The 27,255-nt window shown below is 34.2% G+C and overlaps 1 protein-coding gene across 1 annotated transcript in view; it reads left to right on the forward strand.

Annotated features, from left to right (window-relative positions):
- VDAC2 (voltage dependent anion channel 2) overlaps window positions 1–24,059 on the forward strand; it is a 41,539-nt gene extending 17,480 nt beyond the window's left edge. Inside the window, exons 4-7 of the mRNA XM_089787844.1 lie at window positions 22,240–22,350; window positions 22,498–22,584; window positions 22,935–23,143; window positions 23,284–24,059. Of these exons, the coding sequence (XP_089643970.1) occupies window positions 22,240–22,350; window positions 22,498–22,584; window positions 22,935–23,143; window positions 23,284–23,590 (714 nt within the window). The 3' untranslated portion in view covers window positions 23,591–24,059. The remainder of the gene's footprint in view (window positions 1–22,239; window positions 22,351–22,497; window positions 22,585–22,934; window positions 23,144–23,283) is intronic.
- The last annotated feature ends 3,196 nt before the right edge of the window (window positions 24,060–27,255 follow it).

The raw sequence follows: 27,255 nt of genomic DNA on the forward strand, positions 1-27,255 counted from the left end.
GTATCAAATCAAGAGACTTTGAGCGATTCAAACATCAGAAATATTTGCTACAGAAGATGGTGCTTCCAATATATTAATTATTCTCTGGAAGTATAATGAAGTCCAGTGATTATATTTGCAAGACTTAATCAAAGCGAATCTTAATAAATTAATTCCCCTGTAAACTATAGTCAAGAGCGATAATGACTTCCGAAACAATGAATTGGAGCCGGCAATAAACCAAGATAACATCACCATATATAATCTCGAATTATAATATTGATAAATGGCTTCAAGATACAAGTAGTTAAATTCATATGCAAATGAAGAATTTGAAACAAAAAATGTGAAGCAGATCCATAGATCATTTGCTAGATTAAAAAATCAGAAATATAATATCAGAACATAATCTTCCTTTTCTCAAATAGGAAAATAGAAGAAAATATTTGTTTTTTGAATCCTTACAAATTTGTCTTTTAAGAAGACTTTACAAATTTGGAACAATCTTGAGATGCTTGGATAATGTCTACAACCTGAATTGGGTCTCCGTCCAATTTGAAAGTAATCCCAAGGGTTTTTGTACTCAGGAAACTGAAACAAGAAGCTTTTAGAGCTCTTCCAAGAAGTTGATAAACCAAGCATATTTTGAATGAACCTCTCACTGTTCTTTTATAACCCATTACAGCGACTCTTGACTTTCCTTCTGCTTGCCTCTTGATTTTCCTTTCCCCGTGTTTTGATTTTCTCTCTTTCAATTTAATTTTTTAACTTAGGGAGAAATAATAATAAAGAGAATTTTATAATTTTCCACGTAGCTCACTTTAAAAGTTTATTAAAGAATTTATTTATTAAATGAAGTTGCCATAAAATTTATTACTTTTCAACTTAAATTCTAACTATTTCCAATATCGAAAAAAGGTTATTACATGTCAAGCTCCGAGTTCTGAAACTAACTCTAGACTTTCAAATCAATAATAAAATTCATAAGGAATCTGGCAAACATTTCAGGATCTGAATTTAATTTTTCGATTGTATTCAATTACCTGTTTACTTGATTAGGAAAGCTTGATATATGACAGATAATTACTGGGCGGTTGTTAATTAAAGTTGACAAGTGTCCATGAAGTAATATTTAGAAACAAGCTTATTCCATCAGGTGCACGACTCAACATTTGAATAAAAATATGATATTAAATATCTAAACTGCTATTTGAACAGTTCAATGATTGTACTGAAGTCATTGAGTTGAGAGTTTTGATGGGTAAGGTGTCCTATTTTTACCGAAGATTATAGAGGATTATCAACAAGTCTGTCAGTTTCTTTTCAGCCTGTAGATCCAGCATTTGATTGGTGGCAAAATATTGAAGCAAGTTTTGAAACTAACTTTAAATGATAAAAATATCAATAATGTTAATGAGGATTCTGACAGGCACACCTTTCAGGATGTAAATATAATATGCAATTTTATTCGATCACCTTTTTAATCAAGATTGATTAAATATATAAAATGCAAGATTGATTTATGACAGAATTTCTTGGAAGTTATTAATTGAAGTCAATGGCTGTACATGAAATAATATTTAAAAGTAAGCTTATCCCACTAGCTATATATACCTCTATATATATTACGCCGAGAGTAATCGTTCTCGAGGCGCCTATTTTTATTTAATCTCAAAGTTATTTTAATCGAAGTTCGGATTAATGAAAATAAAAATAGGCGCCTCGAGAACGATTACTCTCGGCGTAATATATATAGAGGTATATATAGCTAGTGGCAGTCGCGGCGCAATAGGAAAAATATTTACTTTTTATTTTTTATTTTGATAAGGTTACTATAAAATTGTTAATTAATTTTTAATTAGAGTTGTATGAAGTTAGTATAAAATTATGCTTCAAAATATTTTTAAAAATTTAATATAAGGAGTTTAATATAGATTAAAAATATATTTTTTATTTTTGGGATATTGTAATGTAAAATGTTATAGTCATACATAGATATATGGTTAGGGACAAAGTTACCATTATAGTTAATGTTAACCTTAGGGATAGAATTAGGGTTAGGGTTAGCATTAGAGTTAGGGTTGGAGTTAGGGTTAGGGTTTGAGCTATGGTTAAGGTTAGGGATAGAGTTATGGTTATGGTTATTGTTAGAGTTATGGTTATGGTTTAGATTAGAGTTATGTTTATGGTTAAGGTTAGGGTTAATGTTATGGTCATGGTTAAGGTTAGGGTTAGAGTTATGGTTATGGTTATGATTAGGGTTCGTGTTAGGGTTATAGTAAGGCTAACGTTAGAGTTATGCTCATGGTTAAGGCTAGGGTTAGAGTTATGCTTATAGTTAGGGTTAGGGATAGGATTAGAGTCCAATTATGGTAGAGTTAGAATTAGGGTTAGAGTTAGGTGTAGAGTTATGTTTATGGTTAAGTTTAGGTTTAGAGTAATGCTCATGGTTAAGGTTAGGGTTACGGTTAAGGTTTGAGTCAAATATTATTTTAAATTTAATATAAGGAGTTTAATTTAGATAAAAATATATATTTTATTTTTGGGATATTGTAATGTAAAATGTTATAGTCATACGTAGATATATGGTTAGGGACAAAGTTAGGGTAAGGGTTTGAGCTAGGGTTAAGGTTAGGGTTAGGGTTAGATTCTAATTATGGTAGAGTTAGATTTATGGTTAGAGTTAGGGGTAGGGTTAAGGTTAGTGTTAGGATTAGAATTAGGGTTAAGATTAGGATTAGAGTTAGGGTTAGGATTAGGGTTATAGATAGGGTTAGGGTTAGGGTTAGGGTAAGGTTCTAGGTTAGGGTTAGGGCTAGGGTCAGGTTTAGGGTTAGAGTATGAGTTAGGGTTAGAGTTTGAGTTAGGGTTAGGGTTATAGTTTGAGTTAGGGGTAGACAGAGCATTATAATTTGGGTTAGGATTAGGGTTAGGTTTAGGGTTTGAGTTTGAGTTATGGTTAGAGTTAGGGTTAGAGCTAGAGCTAGATTTAGAGTTAGGGTTAGAATTAGGGTTAGTTTTAGGGTTTGAGTTACCAATAGAGTTAATTTTACAGTTGGGTTAATGTTAGAGTTAGGGTTAGGGTTAGAGTTTTGAGTCAAGGTTAGGGTTAGAGTTAGGGTTAGGGTTAAAATTAAAATCCAATTATGGTAGAGTTAGATTTACAGTTAGAGTTATGGGTAGGGGTAGGGTTACACTTACAGTTAGGGTTAGAGTTAGATTTAGGGTTAGGGTTAGGGTTAGGGTTAGGTTTATATTTAGAGTTAGGGTTATATATAGAGAGAGTTATATCAATGTTAAGGTTAGGGTAAGGGGATTGAGTCAGGGTTAAGGTTAGAGTTAGGGTTAGGGTTAGGGTTTCAGTCAGGATTAAAGTTAGGGTTAGGGTTAGAGTCTAATTATGGTAGAGTTAGATTTACAAAAAGAGTTAGATTTAGGGTTAGAGTTAGGGGTAGGGTTAGGGTTAGTGTTAGGGTTAGAGATAGGGGTAGACAAAGGGTTAGGCTTAGGCTTAGGGTTAGGGTTAGGGTCAAGGTTAGGGTTAGGTTTAGGGTTAGAATATGAGTTACGGTTAGAGTTTGAGGTATAGTTAGGGCTATAGTTTGAGTTAGGGTTAGGGTTAGGGTTAAGGTTAGAGTTAGGGTTAGGGTTAGGGTTAGAGTTAGGGGTAGGGTTAGAGTCAGGGTTAAGGTTAGAGTTAGGGTTAGGGTTAGGGTTTCAGTCAGGATTAAAGTTAGGGTTAGGGTTAGAGTCTAATTATGGTAGAGTTAGATTTACAAAAAGAGTTAGATTTAGGGTTAGAGTTAGGGGTAGGGTTAGGGTTAGGGTTAGGGTTAGAGATAGGGGTAGACAAAGGGTTAGGCTTAGGCTTAGGGTTAGGGTTAGGGTCAAGGTTAGGGTTAGGTTTAGGGTTAGAATATGAGTTACGGTTAGAGTTTGAGGTATAGTTAGGGCTATAGTTTGAGTTAGGGGTAGACAGAGTATTAGAATCCTAGCTACGATTAGGGTTAGGTTTTGGGTTACGGTTATGGTTACGGTTAAGGTTAGAGTTAGGTTTAGGGTTATAGTTATAGTTAGGGTTAAAGTCCAATTATGGTAGAGTTAGATTCAGGGTTACAGTTAGTGGTAGGGATAGGGTTACAATTATAGTTAGGGTTAGGGTTAGGGTTAGAGTTAGAGGAAGGGTTATATTTAGAAGTTTTCTTATGGTCACAGTTATAGTTAGGAGGGGAGTAAGGGTTGGGATTTTAGATTATATTTATTATTATATAAGGTGCCCTATATAATAATATGTATATTCCCACGCTCATGGATAAGATTAGGGAAAGAAGTAGGACTGTGGTTATTAATGTTACATTTAGAATTTCATTTAGGAGGGCATTGTGTGCTATTTTTTCCCCCTATTCAACCCATCACTGATGTCTAATCTGAGAGACCTTAAATGGGATAGGTTCTTTGCAAAGGGTTAACATCGCTAAAGTTGGCGGCTAACATTTTGTGTTGGCTCGGTTTCTTCATTGACCACGCTGGATCATTTTTTCTTGGTCAGGTTGATTCATGCTGCGAGATTCGATAACTCTTATTTCTTCGCGAGCTATCTTCCCATCTTCCCAAAAGTGCAAGATGTTGCCATGCATTCCCATTCTAACGTTTCTTTATATGCTAGTGTCTTCGAAACACTCTAAAGCCTAGAATTGCACAAGATGCTGTCATGCATCTCCATTCTGATGCATCGTCATGCTACATTGTTTCTTCAATTCTTTGAAGCCCAAAATTGCATCATGCTACCACGCATTGCCTTGCCAACATTTCCTCACTCTACAATGCTTTCATGAGTCTTTAAGACCCAAAATTGTGCCACATGGAGGGGGTTCACACCTTTTGTGCTATCTGCTTCGTTTGTTGGGAGGTCTCTCTTCACTACATCTTAGTCATCCATTGGAAATAAAGCCAATCTTGATCGACGAATGTGACTTAATCCTTCATTGGGAGGAGTTTCCTCGTTGCATCAATGTCATCCTTTTTAAGGGGAGAATCTACATCGACGGTTGTGACTTAATCCTTCATTGGTGAGGATTCACGATGCATCTATGCCGTCTATTTTGAGAGGAAGACCTTCATCGATGACCATCATTCATTTTTGGGGAAACCAAATTCCCCCTTGGGATCAACCTTGCATTTTTTGTGGGAGGTTAAGACATCATGTTATCTCTTTTCATAGTTTTTTGCCAGCGACATGAATGTCTTTCCTCTTCTTTCCATGAGTCTCCATTCTAGCGCCTCCTTAAGCTGCATTGTTTCTGCAATGCTCTCAAGCCCAAAATTGCATCATGCTACTACATGTCACCTTTATGACATTTCCTCACTCTGTAGTGCTTTCGCAAGGCTCCAAGACCCAGAATTGTGCCATGTAGCGGGGGTCCCCACCTTTCGTGCTATGGTTACAATTTAGATTTTAGGGTTATGGTTAGAATCAAGGTCAATTCTAGAGTTTATAGAATATTTAGAGTTAAGATTAGGGATTAAATATACATGAGGGTTAGCATTGGGTTGTATGATAATTACAGTTAGGATTATAGTTAGATATATCATTTAGATTAGGTTTTAGTCAGGGTTTAATTAGACTTAAGATTAGGGTGAGGATCAAGGTGAAGTCTATATTAGGGTTCATATCATGGTAGGATTGAAACTAATGTTAGGGTTAACATTGAAATTATGATTAGGGGTAAGGTGAAGATTTATATTTGGTCATGATTGTGGTTTGTGCTAGGATTAGGGTCTAAGCTATGATTAATTTTATGATTGTACCTTTAGGGTTAGGGTTTTGTTTAAGTTTATGATTATGGTTACAACTATGGTTTATGGTTCAAGTTTAAAGTTGGGAATGTGATTAGGATCAGGGATTAGTAAATTTTTTAAGAGTTTGGTTATAGGTTTACACCATGGTTAGGACCTTGGGACTGGATTTAGAGTTTAATATCATGGTTATCCATATAGGTAGGTTTAGGATTTTGATCAATATTTTGGAGTTTTTTTTTACATTATGGTTAAGGGTTAGATTTTAGGGTTAGGACTATAACCAATATTAGTGTGTAGGTTTTTGGTTTAGATTATGGTTTGGACTGAGATTTTCGTTATATCAATAGGGATATGTTTTAGTGCTATAATTATAGTTTAATGTTGGATTATAGTTATATTGTACATCATTGTTGGGGTTAGGGCTAAGGTAGGGGTTGTTGTTAGGGTTAACTAAGGATGACAATTAGGATGGTTTATCTTTTCAAGTAGAAAAAAAAACTCATATTGATTCAAAAACAAAGAAATTATACTTCGAAAATATTTTTCTATGTCATAATAGATTCATTTATTTTAATTATCGTATTAGTTAATTAGTTGTTTGATGTTTCAAAGTAAACATGGCTTATTTTATTTAAATTTAAATAATATTATTGTTTTGAATTGAATTTAGCTTAATTGTTAATGATCATATTTATATTTCTAATATTAACTCCAATTTGATCAAAGACCAAATATATTTTTGGTATTTTTGTAAACGAACTTGCTTAACACTTCCCTATTTCAAAGTTAATAAAATATCATTTCTATTGTCTTAGATTTGAGAGTAAGTATATTAAATAAGTAATAATAAATGAACATTATGATTAATATATTTCTAAAATAAAAATATATTACTTAAAAACTTGTTTACTTTAAATGAATAAAGTACTCATTTACTTGTAAATTTTAAAAATAGAAATTAATCTACATATATATAAAATATTTATTCTTTTTCCTATTTGCATACAAATTAATTAAAATCTAAACTTTAAACTACATAAATATTTTAAAAATATATATCCATCAATAAATAGTTTAGAATAAAGTAAAATCTAAAAATTAGACACATATAGAATCTTTTTAATTTCTATATACATGTTTTTCTAATTTATTTCTACAAACATGCAACTGATATTTCTATTATCCATTTTTTTCCATTCTAAAAAAATCTAGATGTAAATAGAATTTTTTTAGATGCATGCAATCTTTCTAATTTTTTCTACATACATATATTAACATTTCTATTTTATATTTTGTTTTTACATTATGGTTATTTCAATCAAAATATGTAGATGTAAATAGAATTCTTTTCAAAAAAATTTATTTAAATTTAAATAACATTATTGTTTTGAACTGAATTTAGCTTAATTGTTAATGATCATATTTATATTTCTAATATTAACTCCAATTTGATCAAAGACCAAATATATTTTTGATATTTTTGTAAACGAACTTGCTTAACACTTCCCTATTTCAAAGTTAATAAAATATCATTTCTATTGTCTTAGATTTGAGAGTAAGTATATTAAATAAGTAATAATAAATGAACATTATGATTAATATATTTCTAAAATAAAAATATATTACTTAAAAACTTGTTTACTTTAAATGAATAAAGTACTCATTTACTTGTAAATTTTAAAAATAGAAATTAATCTACATATATATAAAATATTTATTCTTTTTCTTATTTGCATACAAATTAATTAAAATCTAAACTTTAAACTACATAAATATTTTTAAAATATATATCCATCAATAATTAGTTTAGAATAAAGTAAAATCTAAAAATTAGACACATATAGAATCTTTTTAATTTCTAGATACATGTTTTTCTAATTTATTTCTACAAACATGCAACTGATATTTCTATTATCCATTTTTTTCCATTCTAAAAAAATCTAGATGTAAATAGAATTTTTTTAGATGCATGCAATCTTTCTAATTTTTTCTACATACATATATTAACATTTCTATTTTATATTTTGTTTTTATATTATGGTTATTTCAATCAAAATATCTAGATGTAAATAGAATTCTTTTCAATAAATCTAGATGTATATAGAATTCTTTTAATTTTTTACATACATAAAATCTTTCTAATTTTTTTCTACATACATAAAAGAATAATTTCTATTTTCTATTTTAAAAAAAAAGCTATCATAAAGATTGATAAAAAAATTGATTGCATATGCATTCTTTAGTTTGTGCACTAAATGCACAAAATAAATTGTATAGATTAAAACTTCCTGTGCTGGGCACGGGAATATACAATAGAAATATTAGTTACCAAGAATAGTCGGCCATAAGCAATCAAATCTTAAAATCTGCAAAATTTCTTGCAAGCAATCTTTGTTCTGTCTTTGGCTGAAAAGGAAAAAAAGAATTTCAGATCTGAGATTGTTTAGATTGCCCTATTCGATTCAAAAAGCCATGGAAGTCACCGCAATTACATCTCCAAGAGGCCTAATGTGCCTTGATTCAGTACCCACATGCTTATCTCCACGAAAAACTCTGCACAGGTCCTCCAGTGGCCTCAATTTCGGTCATATGAACAGAATTCTAAATCTAAATGAAATTAATTAAAATTGAAATATAAATCAAAGTAGAATATTATAACTAATTTTGAATTTCAATTTACTTCTACATCTAAATCTAAATGAAAATGTAAATAAAAAATTGAAATCTCACCTGCAAAAATGTTACTCCAAAACTTCAATTTACTCCTATTCAAAAACTCCAATCTAATCCTCCAATAACCTCCACCTCTTCCTTCCTGCAAAAACATAAAATGAAAATGAAATGAGGAGCCTTGGTTTTATAACTTCTGAGAGGCTCCTCATATCTCCCAACAGACGTCTCTTCACATTCCACGAATTTGTTTCAAATTCCCCCACTCCCCACAAAAAAAAAGCATTATTGTGCATGCAAAATTATATTTAACAAAAAAAAAAATCATATTGAAATTATTTCGCCCCTATTTTTTCGGGCCCTATTTTTTCGGGTCCTACTTTTTCGGGCCCTACTTTTTCGAGCCTATTATTTCGGCTTCCATTTGGCTTCCTATTATTTCGGCCAGCTATTATTTCGGGAATTCTTTTTTAATATTTAATTTGGAAGTTTGTAACTGCTCCCAATTCTTTTTTATTGACAAAGAATCTTGGCATATTCCCGTGCTGGGCATTTGTGCTGCCATTGTATAGAACGCCTCTCAGCGTAATCAGGTTTGCTGTTAAATATGTGCATAAAAATATAGTTTAATGTGATGTCCTGTTTGTAGGATTGCCCTAATTTTTGCCTTAGAATCACAATTTCCATTAAAATAAGATTTGTAAGATGGTTAGAAATAAACTTTACCAATTTAAATGCTTTTTAACAAGATAAATCTTGATTAAGGTCCTGCAATCACCAAGGAAGGATCAAGTATATGCAAACTGACTGTTGTTAGTGTAATATAATCTGCCTAATAGGTTATACTGTTGTAGCATGCACCATTCTACTGCAGGGCCTTGTTCCGTTATCGTTGTATGATGTAGCTCATCCCATTCCACTACAAGATTCTTTCCTTTGTATGTTGTAGCATGGCCAATTTCTCTGCACGACTTAACCCTTGCCTTTGTATGATGTAGCATGGCCCATTCCACTCTAGGACCCACCTATCTCGTGAGTTATTAAAACTATTTTTAATGTTGCCTTTGAGAATAATATATTATCCTCCCAAATGATTTACCCCCTTTTTATTTTTTTATCTTCCCATGAGAGGGAGAGGTCACACGTCTTCATCATGTATTCCTTTTAGCAAGATTCATAACCATTTATAGTTGACCCTCTTTCGAAGAGTCACAACTCTTCACCTTTTGAAAGTCACTTAATTTCTTCTTCTATTAATCCTTCTTTAATTCCTTGCTCTACCCTTCTTTGTTTCTCTGTATCCACTTTTGAATGAACTCTTCTTCCTTTTATATCTTATTTTGAGGGATTAATAACTCCTTATTACATATCTTTTGACCTTGCATTAATTTAGTTTAGCTATATTATATTAATTAATTAACTTATTTTTATATATTTTTATTTTAATTTTATTATTTATTATTAATGCCTCATTTTAGTTAGGGGACATCATAGTCCACCCTTCTCCCAAATTGCTTGTTCTTAAGCAATGCCATATTTATATGAATCTCATAGTGCGAGTAACTTTTGCCACACAATTTTGACAACCATTTCAAATTGCTAATTTGAATTCAATAATCTAGATTTATGAATGTCGAAGTTTGTAACTTTTACAAGTTTTCTCTCTTCCCTTTGAGAGAAGGAACTAGGTTTGTGTTGTTCTATGAGGATTGTTGCAAATGTAATAGCACTGCCTATTCCGCGGTCACAACAATATTGGACACTTAGGTTAATAGCTTCGCCAACACTTGAATAAAATCTAGAGACGGCTGGTTCCTGTGTATGTTAAAATTTGATGTGAAAAGGGATAGGAGGAAAAAAGGTTCAGAGAAACAGAAGGAAAAGAGGCATTGCACCAAAGCATGGGTCATATGAGTTTCATATTCAAAGTTCAACCTTCTATCTGTTTTGAGAGCATTGTGGAGTCTAGTCCCTTTGCATATGATTCAACTACAAAGCCAAATGCATAGATAACATTTAAAGAACTGTATTATACACGACGCTTTTTCCTGAGGGTTGTAAATAGGCGCAAGAAACACAGGTTCATGTTTGAGCACTCACTTTGAGGCAAGGTGTTGAAGCAACATAGATTAGAGACTAGATTTTACTTAGCGAAACCCAAAATCCTTACAGAAGGGAAGGACACCCATATATAGATTTCCTAAAAGGGAAGGACAATCCTTAGCCATTGATTCAAAAAGGAAATCCAATGAATGAGACTACCAAGGCTACTAACTAAAATGGGGGGAACTCTTTAATAGTTTACTTTCTATTATGAAGTAATTGTTAAATATTTGCTTCTTATTAATAGAGACTGAGAGGTCTATATATACAAAAAATAAAGCTATGCTTCCTTAGGAAACTATCGTAAAGAATAGAACTAGCTAAAAGAAAGCTAAAGAAAGCTAATAGATAACTACAAACTACCTAATATTAGAAACATTCTAATATATACAATAGATTACAAATAGATAACCATTTAACTAATAATAGAAGCTTATCTATTATCGTAATACCCTCTTTTAATGGTTAATCTATCCACAACACCAAGTTGCTGAGGGCAAACCGAGGACAAGCTCTTTTCAAGCAAGTTGAGAGAGATAATGCACATTTAAGTGCCCATACCGCTGATGCCAAAGTATGCTAATAGAAGATTGTCAAGCAGCCATAGCTAAGTCCTGTGAATCACCAGAATCAGTATGTGTAAGGAAACTTGGCAACAAAGAATATAACCGTTTTCACATAACCCATAATAGATCTAAAATAAACACGGAATTAAAATCCACATGCAAGAGAATAGACAACATACCCACAAAATTGTGACACAAGATATACCCTGGGAAACCCTCATTGAGGGAAAAACTCAGCCTCCAAAAGCATCCATCACCATGTATTATTCAGCAAAAAATACCATTGCCATACAACCATGGAAGCCTTCATGGCCATAGCCACAACCGAGCAAATTATGTGAACAAGCATGAATCCACACATCCCATGCCATGCTTCCAACCTTCACAAATGCTCCCTTGGCTAACTTGTCAAACCTTGTCCCGCTCGACTCTTGCCTTTTGTCTTCTCCTTATCACTCTCTCTCTCTCTCACTACAACAACTACCCTTGTGGTTGCTTATATAGTAGCAAGTTCCACAAAAACACTAAGTGGTATTACATAAACCATGTGCTACCTAACCCACTGACCCCACATTTAATATTGGGCATTTAATTCTTTTCCCCCAATATTAAATAATTACATGAAATATCACAATGTTACAATACAACTCATCAAGAATATTCTATGGGAATCTTTACATGTTGCACGTCCATCTAGGCACAACATTACATAATAAAATAAAATAATAAAATAACAATATTATGCAATTTGTGCAACACCCATCTCAACAATTTCCCACTTGTTGTATACATTGCATAGGGTCAATCCGTAGCCACATAAATGAACAAGGGAACAATCCCTCCCAGCACATCCACCATCATGGATCAAAATACACCAAGTGCTCCATCCTGGTACCCGCAACAAAATCAAAATATCTAGCATCTCAAACATGAATGATCTCACCTCCTATTATGCCACTCCCATTGAACATACATAGAAGCCATCCAAAGAGAAAGCCACCCAACCTGTCGCATTAGAAAATCATAAAATCTTGTACCAACTGAAATTCCAAGCACAAAAAATCTGATCCAAAGGTAATCACATATATCCGTAGTTGTCAAAATATCCATAGCTAAAATAGCACCCACAGCAAGTGCCAAACCCATCCAACTATCCATACCTCAAAGGTATAACAAGTGAATCTCATATCACTGACATATCCAATCTGCAACCTACAATCATAAGCCTCAAGAACAATACCTGCCACATATACACTAAGAAGCTCCCACTGCAAAAGATAATGTCAAATCTATAACCAATCCACTCAACACATCTCAAAGAAGTGAATCCATGTAGTATCAAGGACATCCGCAATACATAAACCAATATCCTACAAGAAAAAACTCCATAACAAGTCTCCAATAGTCTCCCAAATTCTCCACAACCAACAAAGGAAAGAGAAAGAAATAACCATGTCATCTCTCACATGACATACATGAGCACAAACCAGTGATCACAATCTTTAACCAATTCTCAAATCCAATGTAGGCAAAATTGAACATCCAGGAAGATAACCAAGACCAGAGAAACCATGCAAATCATAACCTGTATCATGTCCTTCTACACACACCTCTAGATGTAAACTGTGCAAGTATGATCTCCTCCATAAAACCCCAACAAGAAGCCTCAACAACAACCAAACCATTCCATATAACTAATCATGGATGTAAGCCTCTCACAAGAAGATCAAACTCATAAACCATTCCTAAATCAAGGAATATGCCCAATATAAAACCATCTCCCAAACTCAACCAACATAACAACATATGCACATGGAGATAACCAATGCTTAACCATCTCTCAAATGAACCCTCTAGAATTAACTCATGTACCATAGCTCAAGATCCATATCCATGAAAGATAAGCATAAATATAATGCAACTGAAAGAAAATAATGGGCTATACCTCTCAAGTAGCAAACCGCCAAGTAGACCAAGAGTGGGGAATGAGAATGCTCATCAAGATACCCAAGTCTCCAACCAAGACTCATCTAAGAACAATCTCCTCTCAAGTCCATATCAGGTGACTGCCCCTAAGATTTCCTGCTGAAACCATCAATCGTCCCAACAAATACTTCTCTAATCCAAGAGAAATCAGCATCACCACTGTCTCTAAGTATCCATGAGCACCTGTAACCAATCAATCCATGCCAACTCCAAATGCAACATAGCAATATCATGAAGTATCCAACTTATGATCAGTGTACTCAATACCAAGAAACTAAACCAAAATCAATGTCAAAGTTCCAACCATGGCCTCAGGAACATAAACATGACAACATGATCTTACCATCTCAACCAAAGAGATAACATGCTCCATATGAACACACCGTAACATGTCACAACTCTAAACGTGTATCAAGAGTATACCATGACATAATAATGAAACCATCCTCATACTAAGAATAACATGACAAATAAAAGCATAAACCACACCTTTGCCAAGAACCTTGTGAGTCCTCAAGATGCAACCATCTCCATACACCATGAAGAAAACCATCTCCACATACTAGGAAGAACCATCTCCACACACCATGAAGATAACCAAGAACTCCATGAGTCCTCAAGATCTAACCATCTTCAAACACCATGAAGATAACAAGTGCACCATGCAAATGTCAAAGACGCTTCTGCAGCAACAGGATCTAAGACAAACCTCCAACATCTGCAAACACTCAATAAATATATCAATGCCAACAACTCCCACTCAACTGTGGTACCAAGTCACCTATGGCATCATAAAATCCATCCTCTCCAAACCAAGAAGATATAAACCAAACCAGGAACTAATCCTGCACTGTCACCCCATCAATGTCACAAGTTCCCACTAAACCGTGTATCCAAGCTATCCATGACATCATGATAAAAAAACTATCCTCTAACCATGAGAATCAACCAAGGCATCAAACTATCAAAGAACTCAAAGTGCACATCATGAGCTCCTCAAAAGAAAACCAAATAACCATGATCCTCAAACCAAGAAGATATACCACCATAACTGAATCAGAAATCCAAGCTAATGAACATCAAGGATGTACCTATATATCCAATCATGTCATGCCAAAATCTATGGCACCATGATCACATCCATGAACCGAGCATCTGACTCTCAATATGTCAAACCTGTCAGCATAAAATAGTCAACCACAATCCTCCACCATGACTGTATCTGGTAACAACATTTCATCCCTTCAACATGAAGATAAAATCATGTGACTTAAGGCATAGACAACCCAAATCCAAGCCACCAATCTGAATATGCATCAATAATGAAACATCAATGGGCAAAGACAACCCATAACCAAGCCATAAATGCAACTTGTAAGTATAGACCGCTTACAACACTGCATAACTTGTAGACCCAATAAGTCATCATCCATATTCAAATCAAACACTGATAACCATATCATCACGAGACCAAACTGAAATATGAACTGAGTATACAATGACATCAAATCTTAAATCTCCAATGCCATAAACTCACAATGCTACCATAGTCAAAATATACCTATAAACTGTTCAGATCAATATATCAACAAATAAATCATGCCAAATTTGCACCAAATCTGAACCAATGTGTAGAGCTCTTCAAGAGTTTTCCGTTGACTACTCGAAGTCCAAAATCCGACTCCGTATGCCCAAGTTATGCCCCAATTCGTGCTCAAAATAAACAACATCTGACTTTAGGGCTCTTAGAACCTGACAAAATCTCAAAATTACAAAACCAAACCTATGCCATGTTGTAGTGCTCTGAATTAGCTTTCCAACGCTTGTAAGATCTCTGAAATCCGATATTCTGAGAGAAAGTTATGGCCATTTTACTAAGACAATCTTTTTACCATTTTCAGTACGATTTTTTATTTTTTTAAATTTTTTTTCAGTGATGAAAATTTCGACGGGATTAAATTTGACGGCCATCATGAGCTGAAACCAAAAAACTCTTTCATTTCCTCTAAACATGGCCAAACTAGGGCATATTATATATCAAAATTTATGAAAATGTCGACCCAGATCCAATGGTGAGGTCTGTTTTTACCTAGGAGGTCATTTTTGCAAGCTACCCCCCAAAACCCTCATTTAAATGAAACATCCAAAAAAATTTTTTGTCCAACAATTTCACATGCCCAAATATTTTAACATCCCATCATAACAACAAACTCAAAACCCTCAGATCTGCAATAAATCATTCATATATCTTGCCCTTTCCTTTTATCCTCTCATGCATTCCCATGGATTCAATCTAGGGTTACAATAATAAAACCATAGCTCTGATACCACTTGTAAGGAAACTTGGCAACAAAAAATATAACCGTTTCCACATAACCCATAATAGATCTAAAATAAACACGGAATTAAAATCCACATGCAAGAGAATAGACAACATACCCACAAAATTGTGACACAAGATATACCCTGGGAAACCCTCATTGAGGGAAAAACTCAGCCTCCAAAAGCATCCATCACCATGTATTATTCAGCAAAAAATACCATTGCCATACAACCATGGAAGCCTTCATGGCCATAGCCACAACCGAGCAAATTATGTGAACAAGCATGAATCCACACATCCCATGCCATGCTTCCAACCTTCACAAATGCTCCCTTGGCTAACTTGTCAAACCTTGTCCCGCTCGACTCTTGCCTTTTGTCTTCTCCTTATCACTCTCTCTCTCTCTCACTACAACAACTACCCTTGTGGTTGCTTATATAGTAGCAAGTTCCACAAAAACACTAAGTGGTATTACATAAACCATGTGCTACCTAACCCACTGACCCCACATTTAATATTGGGCATTTAATTCTTTTCTCCCAATATTAAATAATTACATAAAATATCACAATGTTACAATACAACTCATCAAGAATATTCTATGGGAATCTTTACATGTTGCACGTCCATCTAGGCACAACATTACATAATAAAATAAAATAATAAAATAACAATATTATGCAATGTGTGCAACACCCATCTCAACAGTATGTCCCATGATCCTCAAGACCCATTACAACAATAGACCGAGTTACCCTATTAGTGATGGTACATTGATGTGAACTGAAGGTGACATCTAACCATGGAGAATGTTGGAGCAACTGATTGAGAGTCGATTTAACTCCATCCTTGGAACGTAGTTCACATCGAGGAAAATGAGATTCCTCCTAGCAAATTGAATCTGAATGTTGCCTTTACTGACAACAGTGTACTCTTCTCCACCACAAAAAATAACAGAATCTAACTAAGGCTAGTATTCAGTGAACCAGTTTCTACAGTGGGTGAAATGACGAGAGGCACCTGAATCAATGTACGAGGCAGACGATTTCACATGATCTGCAGATCTTTTAGCCATGAAGGTGTAAAAGGTAGATTCTGTTTGCTCAGTGTGCTCTATACTGTTCGCTTTGGGCTGCAAATCTGATTGCTTAGACTGGACAACTAATCATTTCCAACATTCATCCTTAATGGGACCAAACTTGTGGCAATAGTTGCATTGAATGTTCTTCCGGGAGCCTTATGAAGTTGGAGCAGAAGACTTTTCTTGAGAAGAGTACTGAGACTTGTCTTTATCCTTCTGAAAGGATTTAGCAGCAAAGGCTTGCTCTGTGGAGGTGGAGGTGGAGCTACTACCGAACTATTGTTTCCATTGATCTTGCTGAAGCAAGAGTGTACAGATATTTGTGAATTTCATATCAACACCAGAAGAAGTGATGTTGAGAGTCTCAATAAAATGCTCATAGGACTTAGGTAAACTCCAAAGAGTGATGACCACAATGTCCTCTTCCTCCATCTTGTAAAGCAATTGATCACGAATTTTTTGAATCCTATATAGGTGAGCCTGGAGCGATGTTCGCTCATCCATGATAATAGAAAACAGTGTTAAAAAAGAGCGCTCTACTTTCGTCAGAAGTCTCACGAAGATTCTTGAGATGTGCCCATATCTCGGCAGCTGTCTTGTTGGATGAAACTTGAGAGAACTGATCATCAACTACGAATAATTTGAGAAGCATCACTGCCTCCCGATTATTCAAATCCCATGTATCTTGATTAGTACTAGGGGCAATCAGACGTTGTGTAACACCCAGAACAATCTGATGAGTATTCCGATATTCAAAAATTGCTATTATCCGTTACTTCCATGTGCTATAATTCTGACCATTGAATTTCAAATTGCTCTCGAGCAAAATATTAGTCAAAGATGCCATAGCGCATTTTTCAATGAAAAAGCGTGAAAATTTGTGAAGGAACGTACTTCAAGGCAAAAGAATGGAAGACCTAGAAAATTTGAAGGGATACCCTGAAGAGAGCTCAAAAAACCCGAAAAGAATATGTTTAGTTTTTGGATTTGTTGGCTTGAAAATTGAGGCACCTAGAAAAATCGGATGACAACCTAGCTGAGGTCTCGAAAAACCCACCAAGAATCTTTAAAACATTTTTTGATCCGGTACAAAAAATTAGGGTTTTGAACAAAAACGATCCTACTGCAAAAAAAAGGCGGAAATGTGCAGAAAAATAGACAGCAATTGCAGAAAAATGGCCATAAGAAGTAGATATCACAGAAAATAATTTCAAAAAATATTTCTCTGATAATTTCGAACAAGAAATTATAATATTTTTTGAAAAAAATTCAAAGAAGTGGCTCTGATACTATATTACGAAGTAATTAGTTAATACTTGCTTATTATTAACAGAGACCGAGAGGTCTATATACACAAAAGAATAAAGCGATGTTTCCTTAGGAGACAATTGTAAAGAATAGAAAATTCTATTCTAGCTAAAAGAAAGCTAACAAATAACTACAGACTACGTAATATTAGAAATAGTCTAATATTTACAATAGATCATAAATAGATAACCATTAATTAACTAACAATAGGAGTTGTTGAAATTGATGAAGGATCCACCAAACTCCCAATAATCACTTGCATGCAAACACCTGTCATAAAAAGAGAGAAGCAAAAGCTATGGAAGCTGGAATTTCCAAATCCATTAAAAATGAAACATTCTTGATGTGCAAAAAAAATTTGCTGAATAAATGAATTATTACAAAGAGATCAATCCTTATAAAGGAGAACAAAACCCTAAAAGGTAAAACGTAGGTTGCATGATATTAATTAATAAAATAATTAATTATTATATGCCCAAAGTTTAGCTTAAGTAAACTAGAGATAATAAGTATCTTAATAATTAATTCAATATGATATAATTAATAAGAAAATACTTTATTACTCTAACACCCCCTTTAAGATAAACTTAGGGAGTAGCTAAAAACCTAGAAACTATTACTGAAAGTAGATTTGGATACCAACAACAAAGTCAGATGAGGTACCCAAGCACAACCAAATCTTCGTAAAGAGGAGAATTAGATAAAACCACATGAGAAAAACTCTACTCCAAGAAGAGATGGAAAGAATATGATATAATTAATAAGAAAATACTTTATTACTCTAAACCCCCCCCTTAAGGTAAACTTAGGAAGTAGCCAAAACCTAGAAACCATTACTAAAAGTAGATTTGGATCCCGACAACAAAGTCAGATGAAATACTCAAACACAACCAAATCTTTGTAAAGAGGAGAAATAGAGAAAACCACATGAGAAAAACCCTACTCCAAGAAGAGATGGAAATAACTAGTGAAGGAATGAAGAAACCTCCAAATTAAGGAATGTCCCAGAAGATAGGAACAAAAGGATGATCATGTAGAAGCTGCAAAGGTGTGTCAAAAGTAATTGTTGATGTCAAGAACCTCCACTGCAATAGAACCTGACTAGGTAGAGAAGACTATAATCTTCATGAGTGCTCTCAGAAGACACTACTCAAATGAGGAGGCACACAAAGGCAAACTACTGAACTTGAAGATATAGATGGCATAAAACACCATAGCCCGAAGAGATGATCAATCAAACATGGAAGGCTGCAACTAAAGTAGGAATGAAAAGAAGAGTGTCTATATGGTAGATGATCCATCTCACCGAAATGCATAGCTACCCAGCCATTGCATCCGCCTAGTACATAGGAACAAATACTGAATACATAGCTCACTCCATCGAACCAATGAAGCACAAGAAACAACAAAAGAATCCCCCCTAATGCAAACAAGGGTGAGGTGATATACAATTGGAAAAAAGGGCCAAAAGAGCCTAATGTCAAGGAACCACGATCAAGATGCACAAAAGAACACGTGCATATTGAGGTGATCAATCTCAGACATGTCATGAGGCTAATGTCACAAAAGGAATAACTCACTGGAGAAAGGAAGATGACAAACAAAGGCAAAACATCAATCCCCCATGACACTTTAATCAAAGTAGTGCATGTACAATAATGCACTAGATATGGTGAATCCCAAGAATACAGTAATCTGCATGAGTTTCCTTAGATGACACTATAATTATAAGGCAAAACAACTGAAATGAAAATGCAAATGGAATATGACACTTTATTGCAATGCGTTTGCAAGAATGCATACAAATGATGTCTACAAAGACCAGAAGAGACATAAGGCTAATACAATAGATAATACAACCCATGACGAATCATTTGAAGCAACAAAATTGATCCTTGGACCTGAAACAGCTAAGATATCCACCAGAATGCAAAACTTTTAAAAAACTAAATAGAATGTGCCTGGAGCAGAATTTGGAAAAACTACCAGCATCACTAGAAAGAGATCTAAAAGACCTTTCCAACGATATAAAGAATTCTCAAATTAGAGATCAGATGCTCAAGATGTCTCTTAGAGTGCAAATTTGAACTCCTAACTTTGATTGTATAAACAAGAAACCAAACAACATCAAAAGTCCAAATAACCTGCACCATCACAACCGACTTGGAAAGAGCTTTCTGATGATACAATATTTGTCAAAAAATACCTTCATATGACAAAAATATGGCCAAAAAATTATCAATAGGTCTCTATTACAAAACAAATTAAAGAAATGATAGTTTGAAGGCCGTTAAATTTTGGCTAAAAAATGTTGATGTCAGCACCTACTCCCAAGTATTGATGACGTCAAAAAATTTGCAGATTTGTTAGTACTTGCTGATGTCACCATACCTTGATGATGCAACATCACATATTTTTTTTATAAAAAGAAGGCACCTTTTTTTAATTAAGAACTTTTTAAAATATGTGATTAATTTTTTTACAAAAAATAAATTGTTGCCTCGGGAAGTGTGCCCAAATTTGTGGACAATTTTTTTTGCCGTACTAGTCAACTATGTCCAAATTGGACAATTTTTATATGGAAATAGGGGTTTTTGGGTGCTATGAAGTTGACGGGAGGTCTGCACGGGCTCAAAATGCACCGAAAAGAAGTGATCCCCCAGATCCAATACAAAAAACCTCTGAAAAATGAAACCCTCTGAAATAAAAAACACAGATACGAAAGCCAAGCCAAACCTCTCATAAATAGAACATGGGCATGAAGATCTGAAGGTCTGATACCATGTTGAAATTGATGAAGGATCAACCCCACAGCTTCCAATAATCACTTGCAATAGAAAGAGAGAAGCAAATGCTATAGAGACTGAAATTCCCAGATCCACAGAAGATGAAAATTCTTGATGTGTGAAAAAGAATTGCAAATTGTAATGAATGAATGAATTATTACAAAAATATCAATCCTTATAAAGGAGATCAAAACACTAAAAGATAAAATCTAGGTTGCATGATATTAATTAATAAAAAAATTAATTATCATATGCCCAAAGTTTAGCTTTAAGTAAACTAGAGATAATAAGTAAACTAAATCAATATCAATATGATTTAATTAATAAGAAAATACTTTAATACTCTAATAGAAGCTTATCTATTATCGTAATACTTTTTCCATACCTGTCATATGGAGGAGATGAATTATTACACGAGGAGAGGAATATTATATTTATTATTTAATTTAAAGGAGGTTATGACAAATCTTGCTAATCACATGCTATGTGCCCAACGGGATGCCAATAAAGGAGGATTTTTTCTGTATGTGGTCACCACACCTACTTTATCCGCCCTCCAGTTCTCCCTTGAAATAAAAATTGTATATACTCTCAAGCCTTCCCTTCCTATTTTTTGATGTTCCCATGGTTCCCCTTTTTCTTGCTGTTGGCCTTGTTGAAGAGGTTCTCCCTCCACTGTCTAGACAAAATCCCTTCAATTCACAATGGTTTTAAGAAAATGATCCACTTATCTATGCAAGAAGAGGTTCTCTCTCCGCAATCTCGACAATGTCCCTTCAATTCACAGTCGTTTTAAAAAATGATCTACTGTGTTGCTTTTCTATGCGAGAAGCTGAAAATTGAGTGTGCAAATGAGCATGGAAGTAAAGCACAGTTATACTCAATTTATTTTTAGTTCCAATGTGATCTACTGTGTTGCTTTTCTACGCGAGAAGCTGAAAATTGAGTGTGCAAATGAGCATGGAAGTAAAGCACAGTTATACTCAATTTATTTTTAGTTCCAATGTAAGGTGACACTTGAAAACTTGGTTTGGCACGAGGGTAAGTGGCAATCAGATTTTAGATTTAGGATTGTGGGGCATGTAATGCTACTGGTCTGAAGTTTGATTGTCAGTTATATTTAAAAATATTATAAGCTTATTCTTTTGCATTTAATATACCTGTTGGAGAGGGCAATCTACATTATAAATGTTAAATCCATACAAATAGAAGAGGAATCTTTTTGTTGCCTTGTACAACAAAGCTTATACTAGGTTAGTAATTACTTTTTTAAAACGTCACTTGAGGTGACAACAGGAACACTCAGGTACTGACCATATCTTGGAGTGTGACGTAAGTTGGTGAATAAATGTATGCATATGCTATGTATGGTGTTCAAATCGTTTTTGAGACTACATTTTTTCTGGTTCAGTGTTACACCGCCAACCCTAATTATTTTTTAATAATGTTTTTTTGATTGTTTTATATTCTAGTTTAAATGGGTAGAAGACAAGGGAATAATGATTTCTTAATGTTGTGTCACGTTCGTTAATTGATGATCATTTGCAGTTCTTAATGTTGTGCCACATTTGTTAATTGATGATCATTTGCAGTTATTTTTATCTTCACTTGCTGATACTCGATTGTATGACTGGACAGGCTTTTACATCCACTGGTGTGAATAGAGGGGGTTTTTTCTCTGGTGATATCAACACACAGTACAAGTACCAGAATTCCACTATCGATTTAAAAGTCGACACAAATTCCAATGTGTGTAATAGGAATTATGACTAAAGTGTTTAATAGCTTTATTCTAATATTTCTTGTTAAGTTTGCTCTTCTGGTTCTCAGTTATGCTCATGCTGTTAATTTTACCTGGAGTGTTTCTAAGAATAGATCTGAACTTTTAAGTGACAGATCTCAACTAAAATCACTGTCGATGAAATCATACCTCGTACAAGGACTGTTCTTAGCTTCAAATTTCCAGATGAGAAATCTGGAAAGGTAAGTAAAAGGGTTTGGATTAACATTGGTTTATTTTCTGATTTCTGCTTATCAATCTTTGTAGAGTTAAATTAACCAGATTTGTGTGGGGCATCCTCAGGAAGATTGTTGCTATAATTGGGTCGTGAAGTATCTAGGTTCTTATCATGTCAATGCTGTGTTATAATGTGCCAGCACAAGGCATTCACTAATTTTTTTTGAAAGCTATTAGGCATTTATTCTTTAGTTTTATTGAGTGTACTGGTCAATTTGCTTTGCTAATTCACAAAATGTCGAGTTTGGTTTTGTATGGGATCATTCTCTACTGATCTACGTATTTCTTGGTTATTCCTTCTGTTTTTCTTGTCCAGTTAGACATGCAATATTTGCATGAACATGCAGGCTTCAGCTCAAGCATTGGTTTGACTCCCAAGCCACTAATTGACTTTTCTGGGGCAATTGGAAGCGAGGTTTTTACCGTTGGCGGTGAAGTAGGATATGATACTGCTTCAGGCTTATTCACAAAGTACAATGCGGGCATAGGCATTGCAAAACCTGAATTCAGTGTTGCTATCATATTGTATGTATCTTGATATTCTTAATTAACTCCGTTCTTCAATATGAATTTAATATGAAGCATGTACGTGCAATGGTGTGAATGACATATATGTGAGATTTTTCAGTTGAAACTTACACTGGTTGTGCTGTTTTGTTTATAAGGGCTGACAAGGGTGACACCTTGAAAGCATCATATCTGCATGCAGTCAATCCTCTTGCGAACACATCTGTTGCTGCTGAGATTTCACGCAGCTTTTCGGAAAACAAAAACACTTTCACGGTCGGTAGCTCCTACGCTCTTGACCCTATCACAACCGTGAAAACACGACTTAACAACCATGGGAAGCTTGGTGCACTACTACAGCATCAGTTCATGCCCAAATCTGTGTTAAATCTTTCTGGAGAGTTTGACACTAAGGCCCTTGATAAGTCTCCCAAGATTGGATTGGCATTGGCATTAAAGCCCTGAGATTACCTGTTCTAAGCATACAAGGAATTTTTTCTGGAAAGTAGGCCATCTTGATTTTTGCAGGAAGCATATGCTACTTTATTCTTTTTCAAACTGCTCTATGGAGTCTGATGTCAGATTGAATTGATTAGGAACATTTACACAAGCTTTGAAGAATATAGTCATCCTTTTTTATTGTGCAAGAGCAGAGTAATTGTAGAGTTCGAGAGTCTAGTCAGGCGGGATATCTATTTGATAATAATGCAAGAATTGTGATTAATATGCACATTTGGGATGTGAGTTCATTACAATAATAGATTTTCTGACTGTAAGCTAACTATAGTTCCTTTGTGGCTGGATAAGATCCATGAATTATGAGATTAGATGCTAGGTTAATTATTGAGGATGTGTCCTAGATGGAGAAATCAGAATAAAACTGGGGCAGTTATTTATTTGTAGTGTTTTAAAAACACTACGTTTTCTTCTCTTACTTGCAGTTTGGGTGTTTTAAACAATAGTACGTTTGGAATTTAGCAAAGCACATCAGCAGTTTTGAGTGTTCGATATATGTAAAGCAATTGTGCAAAAGACTGATTGCCCTTGAATTGATTTAGAATAACTATTAGATGTTTCAAATCATACCAGCAAACATCATTGGGGAAATAAGAGCAAAAAAATGTGATGTAAAATTATTTTTTTTTGTAGAAAATGAAACATTTTTTTTCTTTTTTCTTTTTGAACTTAAGGGTGTTTCCATTGTATAGAGATATAGAGAGCAAATAACATTGAGTTCAACTTATAAACACTAGAAAATATTTTTGTTGTTGTTTATATTCATATTGTTGAGTGTACAAGCAAACATTAACCTTTTAAGAGGGAAGTCACCAAATACACCTAATAGTTGGGTAAGTAGAGATCAAATATTAAGTGCTAAGTTTATGAAGTAACTGAGGTCAAAGTTTTCCAGAGTTATTGTAGGGGTAGTTCAATATTTGAAAAAGCTTAGCAAAGTACCTTCAACAACTGCAATGCTTTATAATTCCATGATGACAATTGTTTAAGTTCTTTAGAAGGGGGTAAAATTTGCTAAAAGACATTTGTTTAGTTGAAGTAGAATATTAGCAAGTCACTTGTTTTGCTAATACCTAGTTCGCCTTGTAGGCAATTGTTATAAGTATGTAAGCTTTATTATCACTCAAATTTATTTCATAGAGTACTTTGAATAAAATGTTCATATATCAAGTCTATGGATTCCTAGTCTATTTAATGATACTCCGTTAAAGTGCTTTATATAAATGTCTATTATAGTTATTATTTTAAAATTATGCTGAGTATTAATTATATTATTGTTCATCCATGGGTAGAGGGTGAAGAGAGCACGTGTCAGCAATTTAGGATGATTGAAGCCCTTTACAATTCAACTGATGAACACCATTACTCATTCATTGTTGTTCCTCTTGTTCCTTTGTTTAGATTTTTCTGCATTGATTTCACATTCACTCTCGTTTGATTCTCGACTATTGGGACTATTGGCCATATTTTTAAACAATTTAATAATTTTGTAAGTTTTTCTAGTTTGAATGAGTTTTGCAACTCTTTTCTTTCAATTTTTTTTGGGAAGATTTCAACATGAAAAGTTTTTCAAAATTTAGATCGATTTTTTTTACTTGATCCAAGATTGGCAATCAATTAGATATAGTCCTGAGTTTTTTCCTTTAGATTATTGCTTCTTTGATTTAAAGTCACTGTAATGTTCTTTGAGGGTATTCTTTGACCATTTAGCTATCTTTTCTACAACTTCAATTTGTGGTTGATTGCGATTTTTATTTATTTTTGATTATATCATACATATTGAGTTTTATTTCTCTTATTACATTTGTATATATTTATGTGTAGAAGCTTTTTTTTATTTTTTAATGTGCTTAGGGGAAATGATCCATTATCTGAGCACATTTTAATGATTGTGATAGCATTGTTGATTTTATACCAACACTTTATTATGTGATGCTAGTTTTAAAACATTGTATCAATAGTTGTGATTGAAAAGTTGTAACTGAACTATCGACAACGACTACTTATGATTGAATGAAATGTAACCCTTAGTTGTAAAAAGGAAGTAACCTGTGATGCTATGTCAGTTGTATGATTATGGGTCTCCTCTTTTGCGCAGCTATAGGTCTCACCTTTTGCTTGAGCTGTTTTAGGTACCCTGACAAAGCATGTTGACATGGCATCATATTTGATAATGTAGCTCTGATATGATATGATAGATTTTAATGACGTCCACAAGACTAAAGTAGCCTCTAGGATCCACACGATCACCCCCCCAAGGCAAGAGCAGAACTAATCTAGTTGCAAAGTTTTGATTAACTTGTCTCTCCTTCTCTAAAGTTTGATAATCGGAGCTGCTGTTCTCTTCATTTGATCTTCCTCGAATAAATAGTTGAAGTCTTTGTTCTGCAATATCTCTGTATAACCAAATCTGATGTCATTGTATGCCAGGCAATCCATGACAAAGTGTTGCTCTGTCTCTATTGCTCCCATATTACAGAATAAACACATTTTGTCTGCCCACTCTTCCTTTGGAACTTGCCATCTACTAGTTTCACATCGCAGTCGATGTGAACTAGTTTTGAGTTGTGACATCAACATTTTTGCTTTCCAATTAGTAGGTGCTCTTAAATAGGCATTTTCATCATGACTAGAAGTGGGATTAAATTCTTTAATGTAATAAGATTTTTTCCACCTTATGTGTCCTGTCCATAAAATATAGCGAAATTTTTCTATGACAAACTTTTTTATTTTTTTAATGTTATCCAGGCAAGTATGGATGTTGATATCTCATTTTCACATCCATTTGTCATTTTGCTTATCCATGTGCTTTTCCGCCTGACAAGTTTTTCCTCTATGACTAGCTTGGGCCAGCGATGCGTTTCTAGACCTTGGGTTTTCTTTAAATAGCTTAGCATCTAGACCAATGTGATGGCTTCTAATGGAAAAGAACTCACCTCTGCCAATAGAATCTCATACGGTACTGTGGTCTTGACTTTAAGATTGCATTAGATAAAGTGTTTTTGAATTCTTTCTACCTGTCGCCATTTCTATTTGGACATACTATTGCCCCACACTTCACATCCGTATAGAATAACCAGAGTGACCAGCAAACCAAAAAGAGTTTTCATGGTCATCCAATCTCATAATTTTGTATTCCTACACTTGTTTTGTAGAGAGTATAACACCTTCCAACCCCCTTGGATCCTTTTTGATCTGCATGTAGCCCAGTTGAGTTTGTTATGAAAATCTATGCCCAAGTATTTATACTCCTCCACAATCTCAAGAGGGTTACCCTCAAACAGAAACTTGTCCTGTATGCCCCTATTCTTCTTTAGCGAGAAGATCATAACTTTGGTTTTGCTAGTGTTCACTTGCATTCCCACTTCATGGCAAAAACTTTCTAGCGCTTTCAAGTGTTCTTTCAAACCTTTAGCCGTTCTAGCAAGTATTATGAGATCATCTGCATATAAGAGCAATCTTATCATAAAGTGTGCCAGCTGTACCCCCTCACCATTGGTCTTGTTTTCCATTCTTTTAACTTGGCAGTATAGAGCCTGAATAATATTGGAGATAGCAAACACCCTTGCTTAACCTCGATGTTGTTGCCAAAATCCTCTGATAGCCCTTCTGTC

The sequence above is a fragment of the Cupressus sempervirens genome, chromosome 6 (genome assembly GCF_028749045.1).
Source record: "Cupressus sempervirens isolate cs-2001-9-10 chromosome 6, ASM2874904v1, whole genome shotgun sequence".
Taxonomy (NCBI): Eukaryota; Viridiplantae; Streptophyta; class Pinopsida; order Cupressales; family Cupressaceae; genus Cupressus; species Cupressus sempervirens.